The following is a 19,539-nucleotide window of genomic DNA, read 5'->3' as shown; positions in this document are numbered from 1 at the left end:
AGGTCACTTGACTGTCAAGCAATTCTAGACCAGTTTCTTTATTCAGGTTTTTCATCTGCAAAACTGTCGTGTGACTCATTAATGCACAAGAATTACCTGAGCTAAAAGAGCTGTCAGTTCCATCGCTAGTTCTTTGTTTACAGGGAAAAGTCCATTGACTATTTGATCATTTGTCTGATACACCAGAAGCAGCTTCTCTCTCTCCGTCTCCCCATGGACTTGAACTGAAAAATAAAGCCTACAGAAAAGACAGAAAGTTATTAAATAAAGAAGACAGGGAAATGCATTTAGCCCTGAGGATTAGCGGTATGTGCTCTGAATGTGACATGTTTATATCAGCATCCAAACACATAAGCAGAGCAGCACTTGTACTTGAACCCACGGGCAAATGTTTAACTTCAGTCTCCTGAATTCAGTGTTTTGGTGGGGGTTTTTTTGGCAGCCCTGCTCACCTCCCAAGAACTAAAAAAATTAACTGTATTAAAAAAATAAATCTCCGGTTACACCAATTTGCTATTTTTGTTGCAAGCTTTGAGTTAGGCAGTATTTTTCAGACAAAGAAACTATGCAGAAATTAAAAATACATCTTGGGACAAACCTGTTTTTGTAAGTAAGGCGGACAGTCCTTGTGCCTTCACATTTCCCAGGGTGTTGCTCTTTGGAGGCTTGCTCCCATTTTGAAATGATGTCACAGATCTAGAAGGATATCCGTACAAAACTGACTTTGTCATGTACTGCATTTTGAAAACACTTTTCACAGAAATTGGCAACTTATTTTAGTATTTTTTACCTATTATAGATTGGAAACATACATAGCTTAAATTTCTAAACTTACTGGAAGAGAACTACTTGTATTTCTTAATTAGAGCATGTGCAAATTGGACATTTTTTATTGCTTGTTTATCCTGCAACACACACCACCTTTGGAAACGAGCCATAACATGCTTCTGTGGAAAGGCCAGGTACTTGATTTAGCAGCAGCTACCGAATGTGTAATTACACAAAATGAGTTGCTGCATAATTAAGCAAATGCCTTTGATCTTTGCCTTCTCTTTCTGTTGCATGCTGGAGTTTTTCAGGTGCTTTTTAGTAGCTGCTATAAAGTTTAGATGAAGTTTGTTGCATAGTGCAGCAAAAGTGGTTCAGAAGTAGTGTAGCCAGGCAAACAGGCAGAAGGAGGAACAGAGGTCCTGAGACCACTGCAGGGCTTCATGTCACTGGAAGCAGCGAAGGAAGTGAACAGATTGTGAATTTACATTTATCAAGAAAATAAGTACATTTTTTATACAGTTTGCTTTCCATATAGTAATTATTCCAGTAGGAGCAGAAAGCTGATTGATATGACTCTGCTTGTTTTTCACTAAGGCCTAGTTGTACCATACCTTGTAACTCAAAACGCAGCTGTGAACATTGGTGAAAGGGTGCAAAAGACAACTTGGTAGAAGCACAAAAATTTCATTATTTGTTAGTTGCTAAAAGGCTTGGAAAATGTCTAATAGTTTACTAAAACACAAATTATATTGCATTTTGCCACTCTCTACTACAAAAAAATTTAATTCTAGGAATAGAGGGAACAAAAGTTCAGAACAATGATAAGCCAAACATTGGAAATCTCTTGAACTGAACCCTAATTATTCCATATTTAGCTAAGGATCCTCCTCCTTTGTTCATCCCCAGGATCTCTACCCCAGCATCAATTACTTTTCGGACCTCAAATGGTCATCTTTTGGAGCCATACCAGAAATGTTTATTGAAATCTCTAAACACATGTTGGACCCCAATTGCTTTTTAGTTTTGAAGCACTGTGATTAGGAAAATCTTACTTTTGCCTCTTCAACCCAGCTGTTACTTCTCTGAATAGTATCAGTCTCCTAGACAAGGCTTTTAAATATAGTTCACTGAATTAATTTCAACAATTGAAAGCGACTTTTTAAACCTTTACTTTTATGTTATGAAGAAAAAAAAAACCTAGACAGTTTTCAGCCTGAAAAATGTTTTCTTTTACATTGTCTGAAGAGGGCTCTGTAAAATTCAGATATTTTGTTGTTTTATATGCAAAGCTTATTAAAAGGCTTTTGTTTACCTTGATGTTTCCTTGAAGACAGTGCTCTATGTCTTTGCCAGATGGATCATCAGAAAACAGTGCAAATCCTGACTGAGCTGGTTTCCTCATCCCTGTGTCCTGGTTCAAGGTGTTCAGAAATTCCTCCACTGTTGTAGAGGCATCAAACCCAACAACCTGAAAAAGCAGCCAAAAAAGTATTTTACTATCAAAGTTATTAAAACCCCTCCTTAAATCTAAGATTTTGAAAGATAATACCTCTAGAATAAGGGTGGGACTATAAGACCCAGTCCATCCTTTATGAACAACTTACTGTCATTGGAAACTGAAAATTTCCATAAATGGTCTGGAAAAGATTCAAGATTTCCATATGGGAAGTCAATTTAGTGGAGTTTTTCTCCCTCCAAAAAATGATTAAATTCCCAGCTGAATGTACCTTCTTGCATTTTGTTTATGAAATCGAAGTCACTATCAAAATGCTTCTAAAGGTAGCATTTTTGTTTTATTGCCTTTGTTTATACCGGTTTCTTTGCACTTGCTACACTTGAATTTCTGCTACAGAATTTCTATAACAAAGCAATCTAGTATCTGAGATTTTTGTGATAAATACTCTCTGAAAAATGAAGAAAACTCTTAATTTCCTACTTTTCAATATGGTAGTGAAATAAATCAGACCATGTGCAACTTCAGAGGGGATACTGGATGGCAGATCTACATTAGCAAATCCAGAATATTTCACAAATGTTGCTCTGTCAGTACTACCATAGGTCAGTAATATATAGAGCCTCCTACATTTTATTTTCCCAAATCTGAATTTCTGACTGTTGTTACTAGTATTAAAGCACTTTATCAAGGGATGGCAAATGGCTTTTATAGAGATACTAGTTGCTGACGCTCACTTAAATCTGTTTTGAGGGCGTTTTCCTGCATTTGATATGTTGAAGATGTTTTATTCTTTTGGCAAAGAAATGCCTTAAAAATGGAACTTGGACTTGTGTTCCAGGCTTCTCCGTGGTTGGCATAAAAAAACATAATCTGCTGAATGTAGCTTCAGAGATGAAGCTTATTTGCTGATCCCACTGAAGTAATTTATGTATTTAATTAAAATTTTCATAGCCCTTGGAAATTATACATTTTTGAGCAATAACTAACAAATGAGCCGTTATTCCTTCTTAAAACTTCAATTGTGAAACCTTTTAGGATGATTTAAATACATGTTATTTTTTCTGGGTTTACTGGGCAAGCTGTAAAGCAGTTAAGAAATTTAGAGGGGAAAAAAAGGAAAGTTATTCTGTGACTTGAAATTAAAAGTTTATTTGATGTAGCTTTAATTTCATATACAAGCTTGATTTCTGTCTAGGAATACTGTGAATCGTTAAAAACCTCTTTTTAGCCAGCTCTCACAGTTAGAAACACAAACCAGGATGTGAGGCAGTATGCATGAGAGCACATAGGAAGTTTCGTACAGGCTTTGAGCGATGGAGTCCCAAGAGTTAAGAATGAAGCTGTGTTTGTTCTGTAACAGATACGGCTATCCGTCACGACTGATAATGGGAATTACAGCTGTGCTTCCAGGACTTCACTGAGATACTTAACATTCAAGATGTCTGATGAAAGGAAGTGGAATTTAATACCTTTCCCTTTTCTTCAGTCTAATTCATTCATCTGGTGGTCAGGTTAAATAAGAAACAGAACTTCAGGATTTCTCACTCTCAGGAGGTTTTATTTTTTCTTTCTTTCTTTGAAAGATTTTCCCCCAAATCTTTACTGTTTGTTGATAAAATCAGATGACAAGTACCTTGTGCCTGCCATTGCTAGCATTGGCACAGGATGAAGCTTTAACCTTTTTTACCTTAATACTTACAATTCTGTTTCTAATATACTACTTCATGTATGTGCTAATAGCAAGGGGTTGGGAGAGCGAAGATTTCATGGTCTACCGACATTACCTGATATATGCCATTCATGAAATGAACTGGAATACTGAAGGGCAGTGAATGGTGGTAAGGATTTCTTAGGAGAGTGGAAAGGATTTCCATTCTGGAAGGTCTGGCTTCTCGGTCTCCATTCTGCTGGGTACGCTCTACACATCGCTGACAATATATTGCGTATTTCCCAAATTCAGTCCTGTGACAAAGAGAGAAATAAAACAATTCTTGGAGACTGACTGAAAGGGTAGTAAACTGTGAGTAAATCTCTCTGGGGATGCCAGATGGGGAGGAGCACTCAGATTTCACACTGTGATTTCCAACGCATTTTGTCATGTGTAATTGTAAAGAGAATTAGTCTACAGAGATGAACAAAACTGTGCCAAAGACAAACATGGCTCAGAGTGTTTGGTGTAGCTGCCATATTTTGGTTTTTATAGTTTTGCAACATTCAGTCAGAGTGTTTTTCAAAACAAGTTAACTTTCCCAAGTGGTGCATAAAAGTGTAACGTACTGCATTTTAGTAGCACTGGAGCACAATTTACTCAAATTTATACTAAAATATATGTCAAAAGATCTGAAATATTAAATGAAAGCTGGAAAATAAGATACTTAAGAAAAACTAGTTGACTAGCTGGGTAGCAATATTTAGGCACACCTGGAATCTGCATTCTTCTTTAAATGAAGTTTAAGAAGCCACAGGAATGGGTGCTGGGGCAGAAAAAGTCCAACGCAGAGAGCCAAGAGCTGCAATCCCTGGACAAAAGGAAGACATTCACTGTTTTAAACATCATACAAAGTAAAACTTCCCGCTGTGGCTGCTGGCCAGCAGTGCAGCTTACTGTGCCAAGCTGAGTAACAGACAGAGGTAAATATGAATAAAACCACAAAACATAAGAGAAAAAGCTGAAAAAATAAGCATATCACCTCATTGGAAGGCCCAAATGCTCTCTTTCTATTTACCTGTGTACAGCAAGTTTCTTTTGGGGCTGGAAATGGGAAGCAGATCAGTTTGTATAAAAAGCAGTTAATATACAGAAAACAAAAAAATATTAAGGCTGCAAAGCTAAGCAGTAAGAAATGAGGAGAACCTGATCTTCTACAGCAGGCAGTTCTTCATTCTCCCAGTCCCTGCTTTTGCCTTCTGTGACTTGGGCAGTGTGGCTGGAGCACTCGCTGGTGAAGACCAGGGCAAAAAGGCTGTTGAGTCTTCTGCATGTTGCTGGTAATCAGGTCTCCCATTTCCTTGTGGAGAGGGCCCACATTTTAACTTGTCTTCCTTTTATCACTGACATACTTACAGAAGCTTTTCTTGTCGCCCTTGTCATCCCTGGCCAAATTTAATTCTAACAGGGCTTCAGCTTTTCTAACCTGATCCCTGGCTGCTGATATAATTTCTCTGTATTCCTCCCAGACTACCTGGTCCTTGCTTCCACCCTCTGTAGGCTTCCTTTTTGTATCTGAATTTGCCCAGGAGCTCCTTGTTCATCCATCCAGGTCTCCTGGTGTTTTTGCTTGATTTCCTCTTTGTTGGGATGTGTCACTCTTGAGCTTGGAGGTGATCCTTGAATATTAACCAGATTTCTCAGCCCACGCTTCTTCCCTCCAGAACTTTATCCCATGGTACTCTACCAAGCAGATCCCTCAAGAGGCCAAAGTCTGCTCTCCTGAAGTTCAGGGCAGTGAGCTTGCTGCACGCCCTTCTCGCTACCCTAAGGATCTTGAACTCCACCATCTCATGGTCACTGCAGCCAACACTGTCCTCCAGCTTCACATTCCCCACCAGTCCACACATAAGAATATGCATTTACAATCTAACATGCACAGTGCATGCAGAGCAGCATGACATAGAAGAGGTGACATCAATCAGAAACCCTTAGCATATCTGAGATTCCAAAACATGGCACTACAGCTTTTCTTCATGCTCATGCTATAGAGACATTTGCCATTTGGTTTAGCCCACCAAGCTACCTGATGCAGCACCTCTCCTAGGAAAGATGCAGTGAAAGAGGATTAGGTTCCATACATGATGTCTTACTCAACACCTAACTTGAAGATAGTCTATTGTATGTCCAGCCTTTAAAATCAGCATAGGTATACTGTATCACTTTGATGGAGGATAGCATCAGCTTTGTTTCAGGAAGACACAGCAGTAATAAGATGTTAGTTCAGGTTTTTATGATTTTAATTAAGCAGATACTACAAAAGAGCGGAGCCTCTTTGCCATTCTGAACAGTCTTTTCAGTTCCTTCTCTGCTGCTGAAATAGACACCGTTAAAATGCATGTTGGGTTACCTGTATTGGTCCTGCCTGGTTTTGTGGATGTCGACGTCTGGTCTGTTTAATAAGCTGACAACAGATCTCATTTTGAAGTTCAGGATGTGTAAGACATATCTGCAAAGCACTTTGGGCCAAAGATACATGGTAATCAATGGCAGGAGAGTCAACTGCAGCATTTATAAACAACTGGCAGGTCTAGATATAAAATAATAAGCAAGTGAGTTTACATGCAAAACGATCCAATAAATCTTTTAGACGTTCTGTATAATAAAAGTGTGCTATAATTGAAGTCACAATTAGTAGACTAAAGGAACCCTCCTGGCCCTGCAAAAAAAGGGGTGACAAGAGGCCAGAATAGTGAAAAGCTATACAGAGAGACATAACACCTCTTAAAAATCTTTTCACTCTGTATCTCATGACATGAGCTCCAGCAGGAGTTGCAATAGCTGTGGTAGTAGGCAAGTTTAAGGACATGCTAAACACAGTTTACCTCTCCCCAGGCCTTTAAAACACTAACTGTACAACTCTCTACAGCCAGTGTAAAATGCTTGGGCAAGCAGTAAGTGCAATATAGCAGAATATGCACAGATAAGAAAACTGTAACTCAGCCATTTGTATTATGTTTTGGCTTTCATTGGTATTTTTACAGTGTACAGCCTTTCTTATGCACAGTACTGCCTTAGGAAAGCCAGGTATTAAGCATTTATTTTGCTCTATTAGAACAAAGCTTACATGTCACACATTGCATTTATTCTACATAATAGTTGTTGAATTGTCAAGGTATATAAGCAAAATTAAAGAAATGGATGGAAGCCCAATCTATTTCTAGTCTATCTGAAAACATGTGGATGCACAGCAGTAATTTTTATCAGCAATAGAATAACTGAAACGTGACCGAAAAACATTTCTAAATCAGTTCCTTACCTGACTTTTAAACTGATTTATACAAAGTTTCAGTAAAGATCATACAAGTAATCTCTTATTTATTTCAGGCAAGTGTCTGTGATTTGAATTAGTCTGAAATGCGTTTCAGAAAGTTTTCCAAATAGATACAAATTTATTTGTATCGGGGAATTACATTCTCTTTTAATTTTTCGTGCTGCGGGATTGCAGAAAATAAGATAGATGTACTTTTTTGAAGTGTTCCTAACATTTCAGGGAAACAAGCTGGGAAGTTTATCTACAAGTGGCTGTGACTGAATGTAATGGTGCTTGTCTTGAATTCCTTTCTAGATCCAAATCATTACATCAAAATTCTCTAGATAGTTGATGCTTCAGGGAGTTTGGTCTTTAGACTTGTATAAATTCTGTGGAATAAGTTCATTTATCCAAGGTGCATGCCTTCCAACTTGTAATTTATTTCACAATGTACAGAAAAAGGCAGAGCAAGAATTTACTTTGTCTCTGAAACAGACTTTGTAGCCTGGCTATTAGTTAACATTCAGTAGTTTTAGCTGGGTGAGGGTAGGAGAGAGGAGAAAGAAGGTTAATGGCACCACAGCATACTCCCTCCCATAGATATCAATCACCTATCTGGCCTTTAACTGGGAAAGATACGAGGTCTTACTGGGATACAGAAATTCTCAAGAAGCCAGCTGTGGCACAGCAGTTATGAACCATTGCATGTCTCTTAATCACAAATCCATTTCACTACTACTGGGAGATTTACACGTGTATTTTTACAGGTGTATGAAAATCTTTAGAAGTTAATTAAATAAACTATTGTGAAATACTGTCATTAATTTTGCTCTCTAGTATTTTCTCTATCACTATAGCTACTTCATATGAAGAAAAGATTTTTTTCATTAAAAAGAGCAGTAGAATCTCTTGCCTTCTATCTCAATTTGAAATAATCCATGACCTGCTTAAACTTAAACTGTGCTTTGCTTTTCATCAGATTTTTAAAATTTCTTCTAGCAGATTTAAATATATCTACAAGAAAATTTTCACTTACCATTTGCTTTTCCTGAAACCTAACTGAAAAATTAGTATTTGAGGTACAATTCTCTGAATACAGAGATCCATCCATGCTGTTAGGTTCTCTGGGGCTTATGAACTTCATGGTAAAATTATCATTCATGATGGCTGTGGATTTTTCTACTAACTTTCAATAACCTGAGTAGAAAGGCCAAAAGTTGAAGCCTAAACTGCTCCCTCACACCTAAAAGTGATCTCTGCATTGGAAGTGATTGCGTTTGGTGAGGTCATATGGGGACATTCTGCTACTGTCCATTAGTTACCTCCACTTTTCTTTTTCTCTTTTCTTTTTTCTTATCTATAGAATATCTCTAGTAAGCCAACTAATACTTATACTTTAGCTGAGAGTTAAAATAGTAAGTTGGTTAATGAAAAAGGCATTTGCTATGGTTTTACCTTAAATAATTTAATTGCTTCAGTTTGCAAGGCTTCTGATGGCAATGTTGTAAGAGGGGAAGCAATTCCTTCTTTGCTGTGGCAAAGGGTAGGGTGTCTCCAAATCTGAGAAGCTAAATGAGTAAAATATATCGGTTTTGCAATTAATTCAGGAAAGTATATTTAGTAAATAAGTATTAGAAGATTAGTATGTTGAAACAAAAACAAACTTACTGATATCACCTTCCATATTTAGTAATTTGCAAATAAGTTGCTCAAACTCAGATCCAACATTTACACTGGTACTTCCAGCTGCAACTGTCAGATGATAAAGCCACATGTCCTAGAGGAGAAAAACACAGCAGCTCAATCATTCCGTGTTGGAAGGAACTGCTTCACTGGGACTTTGCTCTCAACTTGAAACACTGCCATGTGCTCCTGTTGAACCCCAAAGGAGTTTGCCTCTGAATACACCTGTATGCATGTCTCTATGTTACAAATATTAAGCAAGGAAGGTTGGACAGTGCTCTTATCCTCAGCAGTCATGGCTAATATCAGGGAATTCTTCCTTTCCTCTTTAAAAAGCTAACATAAGTGCCTTTTTTACCACTGGCAGATCCTGCTAACCTGGGGATAAGGCCAGAAGGCAAAATTGAGTCTACAAGATTGAGAACAATGAAACAATAATAATAAAAATTGTTTTAACCATACTTCTTATTACTCCTTCACTTCAGTAGGAAAATCTTCCCTACTGTTAGCCGTATCAGTGAAAATAGATGCCAGCATCTCAGAACCAATCAGGAAGGTCTACTATAGGTCTGTCTGCAAGTTAATGTAATGTGAAGAAAATTCTCCAGTTGCAGTATATTTGAGATACTGTAGCCAAACCAGCTTATTTTCATCTATTTTAAAAAGGATAACCTATAATGGCATTGGTTCACAGACAAACTCTGTTTGATGTTAATGAACCGGGACCGTCTCCTTGCTTATTGTATGAAACTATGAACCAGATGACTTGTAGGTCCCCCTCTTCCTCCTCTTTAAGAAATATTCATATCACAGCACCATACTCGTAGACGTGTTACTGAAACTCAACTAAAAAGTCCTTTTATTACCTTCTCATGTTTGGATCCTATAAGAAGATAAGTGGGTCCTTGATCTTTGGGGTGGATAACAACGGTGTAATGTGTAGATAATAAACTGCGACCACTAGTCTCATAATCTTCATCAGAATCGCAGGATCTATCAACTTCTTCAACCTTTGCCTCAAAAAGCTTGATTTGACCAAGAGGAAACTAAAAGTAGATAGCAGAATTGGTGAGAGAACAAATATTTACTTCAGTGCAGAGAGGTTTTATATTTCTTATTCTACAAATAGAAAGAAAAACATGAACTACCATCAATGCCCATTTGTATTTATGAATTTTCAGTCCTGCCAAGGAATGCCAGATAAGCCTGCTGTTGCAGACAGCAGAAGGAGAATGATATATGCCAAAGTCTGAAAGGGAGACTTTCAAAATTCTTTTCCATGTCTGCTTCTCTATCTAGTTACTGCAATAAATGTCTGTTAGGGTGACAGAAGTAATTCTTCAGAGTTTCCAGACCTGGTTCCAAGCAAAAATCCCCTGTGTCAGCCTAGAACTTTAATTATAATCTTATTATTTCAGAGGACAGCAGTGTATTGTTCATGTATTTATTTTGATCATGCTATAAATTTAAAAGGTAATTTTTTTGTGTGGCAGATCTTCTCAGTTGGTTTAATTGTGCAGTCTGATACATCAGAGTACCTGAGTCTGAATTTGTATATGCAGTTATGATCATTTATCAGGAAATATTTTACATGAAAAGCTATTCAAGAGGAAATTTTCACAGAAATATTTTTTTCATAACCATTAGCAACAGGAACCCACGATGAACACAAATACAGCACACAGTCTTCACAGCTGAGTGATAGGACTGGCAGAGGATGACAGTAGTTACTAGTGATTTTGTACAAAGCTACCTCCTTTCCCACAGCACCACTGCTCTTTCTCTACCTGGTCAGACATGAGGAAGTTCAAAAAAGTGTTATTCAGTGGTGCACTGAAGAAGCCTTTGCTGCTGTTTCTGTGTTGTTTGTGATGTCTAGCATTGCTCATCCATGTAGATGTTACACACTACAGTAACTAAAATCTTATTTGTGCCACGTTCAAGTGTAGGCCTGAAGTAAGTTACCTTGAAATATCAACCAAAGAAAAAGTAGATGAGGCCTCTCAGTAACACTGTTTAAAATTTTAAAATACCCTATTGGAGAGTAGCTGGTAAATTTGACTTAATCTAGGGTGGACTTCTTGAATAGCGATTTGATGAAGTGAACTGCTAATACAGTAACTGTGAAGAAAACATCACATAGTTGTGGCTCTTTACTACAGTGCTCTCACTGGAATAGTGGGGATCCTAATAAGGATTAAAAATGCATGCAGCGTTTTGTATTTTCTGTGGTGCTCCTGAAGCATTCAACTTTTTGAACAAAATGAGATTTTGCAAATCAAGAGATGCTGTTTCACATACAAATAGTCAAGACTTATTTACTTACTAAGTTTAACTAAAACAGTCAACTCTTGAAATTTGCATTCTGTTTTGGAAAGAGGCCACTTTTATGGAATCCAGTGCTGCAAATTGTGTATTTTGTTTCTGCACAGATACAGTCAGCTACCGCAAACATGGTTTTAACTAGCAAATAGCTGAACATCAGAAATGAACTAGCTTTGGAAAACTTCATACATATTCTGCTTACAAAAGCTGAATTCTTATTCTATTACAAGCTAGCAAATTAGTTTCAGTTTTGCTTTAAAAGGGCAGTAAAAGTTGTTCCAAATGTGAGGGAAATGTTTACAAGAATCCAGCAAAATCCTTAGGATGCTTCCAAAGGGCATGCTAAAACACCAAAATCTTCAATTGTAAAAATGTGTAAATTCAGATACTTTAAACAGAGATTTCTTCACAGGAGAAAATACACGTTAATTTTAATGTCTCTGTAAAATGAGCTAGAGATTAATGCTGTAGTAATTTGATTCCACAGCCTTGTGTGTAATTTAAATAAAATGTTTTGATGGATGGTTACTGCTATCTTATTCATACAGTTCTAGAAATAAGTTTTAGTTGAATGTTTAAAAATGGCTATGAAAGGGAATTGTAACAGAGGACATAGCTAGCTTTATACAAAGACCATGAATTTGTGGGCTCAGTGTGATCATTTGGTTACATTAGAAGTAACAAATGAGATTTTCTGGATTTTTTTGAACTGTTGGTTATAGTGGCTCAGGGTACTGTTATCATCTGGTCAAGTTTCATCAGTCTTTTTGGTATAGGTAATAAGGGTATGAATCAAATATTAATAACCTCAGTGGTATTAACAAGAATTTGTGTTTCCAAAATCTTGTTCCTGACCTGTCTCCATTAAAAAGATGTTTCTTGATGACAGTATACAACGTCTTGGGAGCAAAAGGGCAGGTGAAAAGTCTGACTAGGAAGTGTCCTTTGTCCTGTTTTGGTAGGTAAACATGGCTGAAAAATATAAGAACCAACAATATTCAAGAGGGTGGGTACAGAACTAAAGGCCAGGCCCAATGTGGAAGTGTCAGGTTTTGCTCTTTCTTAAGCTCCTTGTGTCCTACAGGATATGGAATGCTGGGAGGTTAGCTTAAAACTAACTGGATCCTATTTCTTCCTTTTCTTCCTCAAACAGTATTTTCTCTAGGTTTTAGAAATAATTTTCTTGTCCCTTTCCTTAGCATCCTCCACCTCCATTGCTGTTTACTTCATTAGCTGTAGACAGTGAGCTCCTTTTCGGTAATCCTTATGGGGAATGAGAAAAGATCCCCTCCTCCAGACACACATCTGCAAAACAGCAAACTGCATCCTGCTAGGCTTTCTTTCTTTTTGCCCTTGCCTTTCTTGCAGCACTGTGAAGTGATATACCGAAGAACAGGCAGGATTTGGAAGTCAATTGAGGGATAAAAACATTTAATTCCTTGAAACCTGCAGTCACTGCCCACTGCAAACATACATTAGAAAGGGTCAGCTTCCAGATGTAAATGACAGCCAGGTCTTTTCTGATGAGTCTCACACCTGTTCAGAAGGGGACACCTGAACTGTCAGCAAATCAGTGTCTCCCTTCAGGTAGGGATAAGAAGATGATGAATATCATGTCCTGTAGAAGAAGGAGACCAATGGGTGTGCCCTGGAGTACTGTCTATTAGATGGAAACTTCTCAAGCTGACAATCTGTGAAGTCTAGATATTTAGTAATCAAGATAAAATAGGCATATACTACCCAAGCTAGTTGTACCCTAATAAAGCTGTAACTTACTGTTTAAAGTCTACTTCAGTATGTTACCTTCCATTCACTGAGGAAACAAGTACAGGACTTACCTTGTCTTCTTGATTACGGAAATAATACAGAATTTTTCCAACTAGAGTACACCAAACTCTTTTGGAATATCCATGTTTCACCTGAAATTACAGAAGATTAGGAACAAGCACAGCAGAGAAACACAGACTACACTGCACCACCTCTGAACTTTGATGATGCTGGGAATAAATGCCTTGGTTCAAATTCTTTTCCACATTACTAGAAAAATGATTAAAACTGTGTAACTCTATTAAGGGCACAAGACTGAAAGCATCAGATGCTTATCTAAAGCCTAGTCAGGCCAGTGTGAGTTTTTCATTTGGCTTTGGATCAGGCCTAAATCAGTGAAAGCTGAGGAAATGGAAGAATTAAAAGAGAAAAAATCCTTTGTATTCTTATTATCTTGAAATAATTTGTCCCAGTAAGTAATACAGAAAAAGAGAGCACTCCACTGAAGTTAAGTTAGGTCAATTAGCTACTGAAACATATGCTGAACTAGGATACCACAGAAGTGCAAATGGAGAACTCAACACAGGAACTAATAAATTAAAAAGACAGAAAGAGAAAATAAATCAAGCAAACATCAGTAGGTGAGCTTCTTCACATTGTGAAGTACTGCGAAAGCACATACACGCCTGTTTTGTTAGTATTTACTTTACTGTAGGGGCATTTTCATCTAGATATTATTGCTAAGAAATATGGAATAAAGCAGACTGGGATAAGAAAAGTGTTCCTACCTTTGTCAGTAATCCTTTCATGGTTGGCTTGACTTCAGACTGTATGAAAAGTGGGCTGGCAGCCTGTATTTTAAGTACATTCTGTAGTACTTTGATCCATTCTTCTAAGATGTTGGGAGAATCTGCAGTCAGGTAGTATGTTCGTTTTTCTGTGGTCAGCTGTGTAAGAACAGGAGAGTCTCTTCAGCTTTAAGAACATTATAATCTGACCCCACAGTGTGGAGGTTGTAACATATACTACCACCATAGATTCACAACTCCGGGGGGTCTATTTGCCCCAAAGGACTTTTCACTAATGAAACTTTCTGTGGCTAGGCAGAGCAGAGAGACCTTCATGTGAAAAGTTCCAGGACAGCAGAGCTGAGGAAACTCAATTCACAGCATCATAGAATAGTTAGGGTTGGAAAGGACCTCAAGATCATCCAGTTTCAACCCCCCTGCCATGGGTAGGAACACCTCACACTAAACCATGGCACCCAAGGCTCTGTCCAACCTGGCCTTGAAATTCATCTCCTTCCAGATAAGCAACTTCTCTCAACCACAATGGCTGGCCGCGAGACTACTATTTGTATCTCATATATGAAGATCTGACCTTTGTAGCATACAAGCAAGGCTATGTGTAGGCCTTTTTTTATAGTTTCTGTAACTGAAATGATTCTTTGGTTTCAAACAAATGGCATTGGTTAATTCCAAGTCCACACTTGAACATCCAGTGCAACACGGACTGGAACAAGGTGTTGTTTTGCGGGATGAAGGGAATAAATACTTGCTGAAACACAGATGAGAAAAGCAGGCACCTGAATTGTTTGTTTTCCATCACCCCTTTCAATCTGGCTGCATGCATTTAGCTCAATTTGACCTTGAGGTTTTCGAATTACATCACTCTGTATGGAAAGAACAGAAAGAAGATATTTTAAATCTACCAACAGAGAACAATAAATAATTATAGAACTCATTTAAACATTAATCCTGACAAATACTTCCTAGTTAAACATTGAGTACCCTTGTACACCTCTTGAGGAACTGAGTCCTGAATCACCCTCTAAAAGCTCAGACACCAGGAATGCATTTCTTTTCCTTCTAGCAGTCCTAGATTCTCAGTAAGAACAATCTCATATTAAATAGCAGGTAAGTTACATGTACTCACTGGAGATTTGTAGTATAGTAATTCGCCTCCTTTAAGCACAAACCACCGTCGTTTCCAGGTCTTTACTTTACCACCCATTTTTAACAGATACCCAGATTTTTCCAAAGGTTCCTGAATATTTAAGAGATAAAAAGCAGTTAGGTACAGATACATACCTATATCCATCAGAGATATGTATACATACACACACACAGATATTTTAATGGCTTAAAAGCATGCTAAGTGATAATTACAGTATTTGATGAGACTTTCAGTCTAATGACAAGGTTTTTACAAGCATCAATTAAGACAAATGTCATGCATGTGGGAAAACTAATATCCCTACTTACAGTTATAGTACAAGAAGGAAAGTGATTTGCCCAGAACTACACAAAAGAATGAAGAATAGGATGATTTCTGATTTTACTATTTATTTGTATTAAACAAGGGACAAAATTAATACAATGTAAATATGTATTTTCCCCAACTTCAGGGCCTAAGCTATAGACCAGGTATAGAGCACTGTAATTCAGAGCTCTGCACAGACATACTTTTAGTATGTACACCTGTAGAACACAAGAGTTCACAGTTCTGCTCTTTGAAGAAAGCATAAAATAAATTGCCTTCATCCCCAGGCTGTTAATCCACAGGTACTCAGAGCAGCCCTATGGAGAAGGACTTGGGAGTGTTGGTTGATGAGAAACTTAACATGAGGCAGCTTCAGTGTGTGCTCACAGGCCAGAAAGCCAACCACACCCTGGGCTGCGTCAAAAGCAGCATGGCCAGCAGGTCGAAGGAGGTGATCCTGCCCCTCTACTCTGCCCTCATGAAACCCCACTTGGAGTATTGTGTGCAGTTCTGGTGTCCTCAATGTAAGGACGACATGCAGCTGTTGGAATAAGCCCAGAGTAGGGCCACGAGGATGATCAGGGGGCTGGAGCACCTCCTGTATGAAGACAGGCTGAGAAAATTGGAGCTGTTCAACCTGGAGAAGAGAAGGCTGCGTGGAGACTTCATAGCAGCCTTCCAGTATCTGAAGGGGGCCTACAAGGATGCGGGAGAGGTACTCTTCATCAGGGACTGTAGCCATAGGACAAGACAGAATGGGTTTAAACTTAAACAGGGGAAGTTCAGGTTAGATATAAGGAAGAAATTCTTTACTGTGAGCTTACTGGAACAGGCTGCCCAAGGAAGTGGTAAGTGCTCCATCCCTGGCAGTGTTCAAGGCCAGGCTGGACAGAGCCGTGAGCGACATGGTCTAGGGTGAGGCATCCCTGCATGTAGCAGGGAGGTTGGAACTAGATGATCTTAAGGTCCTTTCTAACCCTAACTATTCTATGATTCTATGTTAAGACACTAGCTACTACAGAGACCAATACCCCACAATGTTTTGTCCTTGTGTGTTGCTCTACTTAGGATTTCTCTGAAGCATAAAGTTTTCTCTGTATGAGGAAACTGTAGAAATGTATTACTGCACACAGATTTCTACTGATGCCTTCAACTTCTTCACTGGAATGCTCTTCTACTTCCCTGAATATTCAGATAATAATTTTGATTATAGTATTACATATGCAATCTGATACCATATCTGGTTCCAAAAAATGAAAACCTTAAGTGCTTTGAATTGTCTTCTGGAGTTACCTACCTATTTCCATTCATTATACAGAAAGCTCAGAATTATCCTCTGTTTTCCTTCAATCATCGTGGCTAACTTATTGTTGATTTATTTTGCAATTTGTACTCATAAGGCAGTCTGTGAGTCAGAAAGGCTAACACAGAGATTTGGTAGCAGTTTTTGAACATAAATGTACACACACACCATAGGTACACCTCTTCACAGAACTTCAGTACTTACATTTTTGCCATTATCACTAGATGAGGAAGAAGTCTTAGGAAGTTTCTGTTCTGGCTCTGAATAGTCTGTATCTACTGAATATGCATCTGGAGGAATAGCATAGTCACTTTCTGAGGTCACAGAAGACAGAGACACACCTGTGTTAAAAGAAAAACGATGTTTCTTTGCATTTATTAATTAGAAACAAATGAGATTAGAATATCCATACAGAAAGAATATCTGAGTAGGATCTGCAGGCAAAAACAACTATCAGCATAAGTCCATCAGGAACCAAGCCTGATTAAAGCACAATTGTTTTAAATATCAGCATATCAAACGCTTTGCATGGTGCTAATACTTGAATCCCCATTTCTTCATAATTAAACAGAGTTAAAGTCACTTGTGAATGAAACAACAACTAAATGTCTTCTATGTATTATCACTTTCTGTTAAATTACAAAAGCTTTCTGAAGGAACAAGTCAGTGCCATGCATCACACTCATTCTGTAGACAGGATCTTTAATTAAATGAAGCAACACTCCCCTTACCCTTTCTGCCTTTGGTCTAGTATCTGGACTTCTAATACTTATGTGCTAAGAAGGTATGCTCAAGATCTGCTCTATGCTGAACCTGTAGGTAAGCGTCTTTATTCTTCAGTTACCATGAATTTTTATAATCGGGTTTTCTAAAAAGCCAAATTCCAAAATTCAGGATTTTTTTCTTTTTTTACTTTATTAGCTTTAATCCTAAAAAAAAAATTAAAATGCACCCTGTTTTCAATTCCAGAGAATCAGTGCTAAAATTCCAGACCCCACACTTATTCATCACAGCAATAATTATTTTCAAACATGTGAACATGTCATTTTGTAAGGACTAGTGTTCTACTCCAAAAGGTTACTCTCCAAGATTGAAATGAAGATGCTTGTTTCCTTTGTTTCATTAATTTCCAAACTCATTTGCCAATTTTATTTAAGAAAAAAGTATTTCTCATTTATTGCTTTGGTAAGCCACCTGGGCTGTCAGGGTGGGTTCGTCTCATGCTGGGTCTTCAATAGCAAAAATGCAGCAAGTTTTAATTATGTGCCTAGAGAAACTTGTGACTGCCTAGATTTTTGATCTCAACAACCCGACCTCAACAAAGATACGTACGTATGTGTTTTGTGGTTAAGAAAGGTTTCCATACAAGGACTCTTTTATGGGAAGGAAACACAAGCAAAAGGAATGGTTCCATTTCAGAGACACGAATATAAACTGTAGGCGAAACCAGCTGTTAAATTCACTAATTTACCCTTCCTGTTGCTCAAGCATGTAACATGAGATGTGTCTGCAGCCACAGCGCTGGTTTTTGCTTAGCAAGATGGAGCTGCTGGGAAGCAGGAACCACGGGTCCTTTTCACACTAATATATCAAAATTACAACTACATCACTTGTAACAGACTCAACCACATGTGGCTGGCACTGGAAAACTCCCGGTGGACCAGCTCTATCCACCTGCTCCAGTGTGACAGAGCAGAGCTCCTTCTCACTGGGATTTTAACATGTCTAACAGAGATTACTGAATAATGTTATTTTGCATTTCTAAAGCAATGTATAATGAAGCATCTTAACGCACAGCCTCAGTTGGATCTTAGATTTTAGTCTTCCTTGGTTTACCCAATGAAAAAATACTCACAGGGATTTAACACTGATACTATCACCCCATTGAAGAAGCATTGTAACTTTCAATGATATGAAGCATATTATTTTAATCTGCAGATGGAAAACACACAGTTACTGAGAGATGAGAGATTTGCCTTCCACAAAAGACAGAACATTACTGGATTCAAGTGTTTCAACTAATTCTTTGCACAGGACTTTGAGACGATCACTGTAAAAACGAAATAAGCCCTTCATTGCATGAGATGACAGAACCAAATACTCTGTTGAAGGAACTTTTCCACCTGGTTTCTGATCACATCAAACTATTACTTTGTTTCATAAACTTGAATATATGTGGGTTTTTTTTTTCTGATGGCAAATACTTTTTTCTACATCATTTTTACCCACCTACAGTTAAAGGTCATAGGAAGACTTTAGCATTACAGAGTATAGATAGAACGGAGCTTCTCACTTTAAATGTACAAGTCACTCTTCCCTCATAACGACAGCCAGCTACTAGATTAATGCCTTAAAAAGACATCTTTAATAATATCATTAAAAAGAAAGCCATGTATAACAGTCCTCCTGCTTGAATAAAAGATCTAGGCTTTGATAGTTGGGATAAAAGCCTAAATTTAAGATGTCCATGCTGTTTAATGAAGAAATCAGTTTCTAAGAATATCATATAAACTTCCTGGTTTTCCAAACTTCCCAGAAATTACTTGTTCTTATGGTTTTTGCCTACCTCGTTTCATAGCCCGAGGACTACCCGGACCACTTCTGCTTCGAGAATCAGACTCAGAAGTCCTTGAGCTGGACCGAGAGCTGTCTTCTTCCTCAGATCCTGATGACTCATCTATAAATGGGCTATTGCTTATCTGAGTTGCTTTCTGTAGAAATTAACACAACAGTCTTTGATACCTTGCACAAAGGGTATCAGTCATTTCCTTCATTCTGTGGCAGAACTCTGCTGGCTTCATAACATTCAAAGCTGTTCTTGAGTTGTGAGTTTTGGCATACAAGTATTAACATAAAACTGAATTCACTCTGCCCTCTGCATACTCAGCTACACCCACACTTTAAAAACAGAAACCTGGGGTAGCTGAAGGCATGGGCCTTTCCAAATCATAAAAGGCTGCCAGAAAACAAACAATGCTGTGATTAGTTACTGCTGGCTATCTGACTATAAA

General features: G+C 38.0%; 1 protein-coding gene across 6 annotated transcripts in view; it reads right to left on the bottom strand.

Moving 5' to 3' along the window:
- The window catches only part of PLEKHH2 (pleckstrin homology, MyTH4 and FERM domain containing H2), a 57,431-nt gene that overhangs the window by 7,983 nt on the left and 29,909 nt on the right, over positions 1 to 19,539 (bottom strand). For all 6 annotated transcript variants that reach the window (XM_057407487.1, XM_057407490.1, XM_057407488.1 and 3 more), the window contains 15 exons: positions 19,095 to 19,239; positions 16,733 to 16,869; positions 14,899 to 15,009; positions 14,549 to 14,635; positions 13,752 to 13,910; positions 13,035 to 13,115; positions 9,738 to 9,917; positions 8,857 to 8,965; positions 8,644 to 8,756; positions 6,286 to 6,465; positions 4,649 to 4,746; positions 4,012 to 4,189; positions 2,084 to 2,239; positions 599 to 696; positions 97 to 238 (listed from right to left, as the gene is read on the bottom strand). In XM_057407487.1, the coding sequence (XP_057263470.1) occupies positions 97 to 238; positions 599 to 696; positions 2,084 to 2,239; positions 4,012 to 4,189; positions 4,649 to 4,746; positions 6,286 to 6,465; positions 8,644 to 8,756; positions 8,857 to 8,965; positions 9,738 to 9,917; positions 13,035 to 13,115; positions 13,752 to 13,910; positions 14,549 to 14,635; positions 14,899 to 15,009; positions 16,733 to 16,869; positions 19,095 to 19,239 (1,974 nt within the window). The remainder of the gene's footprint in view (positions 1 to 96; positions 239 to 598; positions 697 to 2,083; positions 2,240 to 4,011; positions 4,190 to 4,648; positions 4,747 to 6,285; positions 6,466 to 8,643; positions 8,757 to 8,856; positions 8,966 to 9,737; positions 9,918 to 13,034; positions 13,116 to 13,751; positions 13,911 to 14,548; positions 14,636 to 14,898; positions 15,010 to 16,732; positions 16,870 to 19,094; positions 19,240 to 19,539) is intronic.

The sequence above is a fragment of the Pezoporus wallicus genome, unplaced genomic scaffold (genome assembly GCF_028554395.1).
Source record: "Pezoporus wallicus isolate ANWC-B61680 ecotype Strahan unplaced genomic scaffold, APGP_CSIRO_Pwel_v1 contig_8811, whole genome shotgun sequence".
NCBI classification, from domain to species: domain Eukaryota; kingdom Metazoa; phylum Chordata; class Aves; order Psittaciformes; family Psittacidae; genus Pezoporus; species Pezoporus wallicus.
This window is presented reverse-complemented; position numbering and strand designations above follow the sequence as displayed.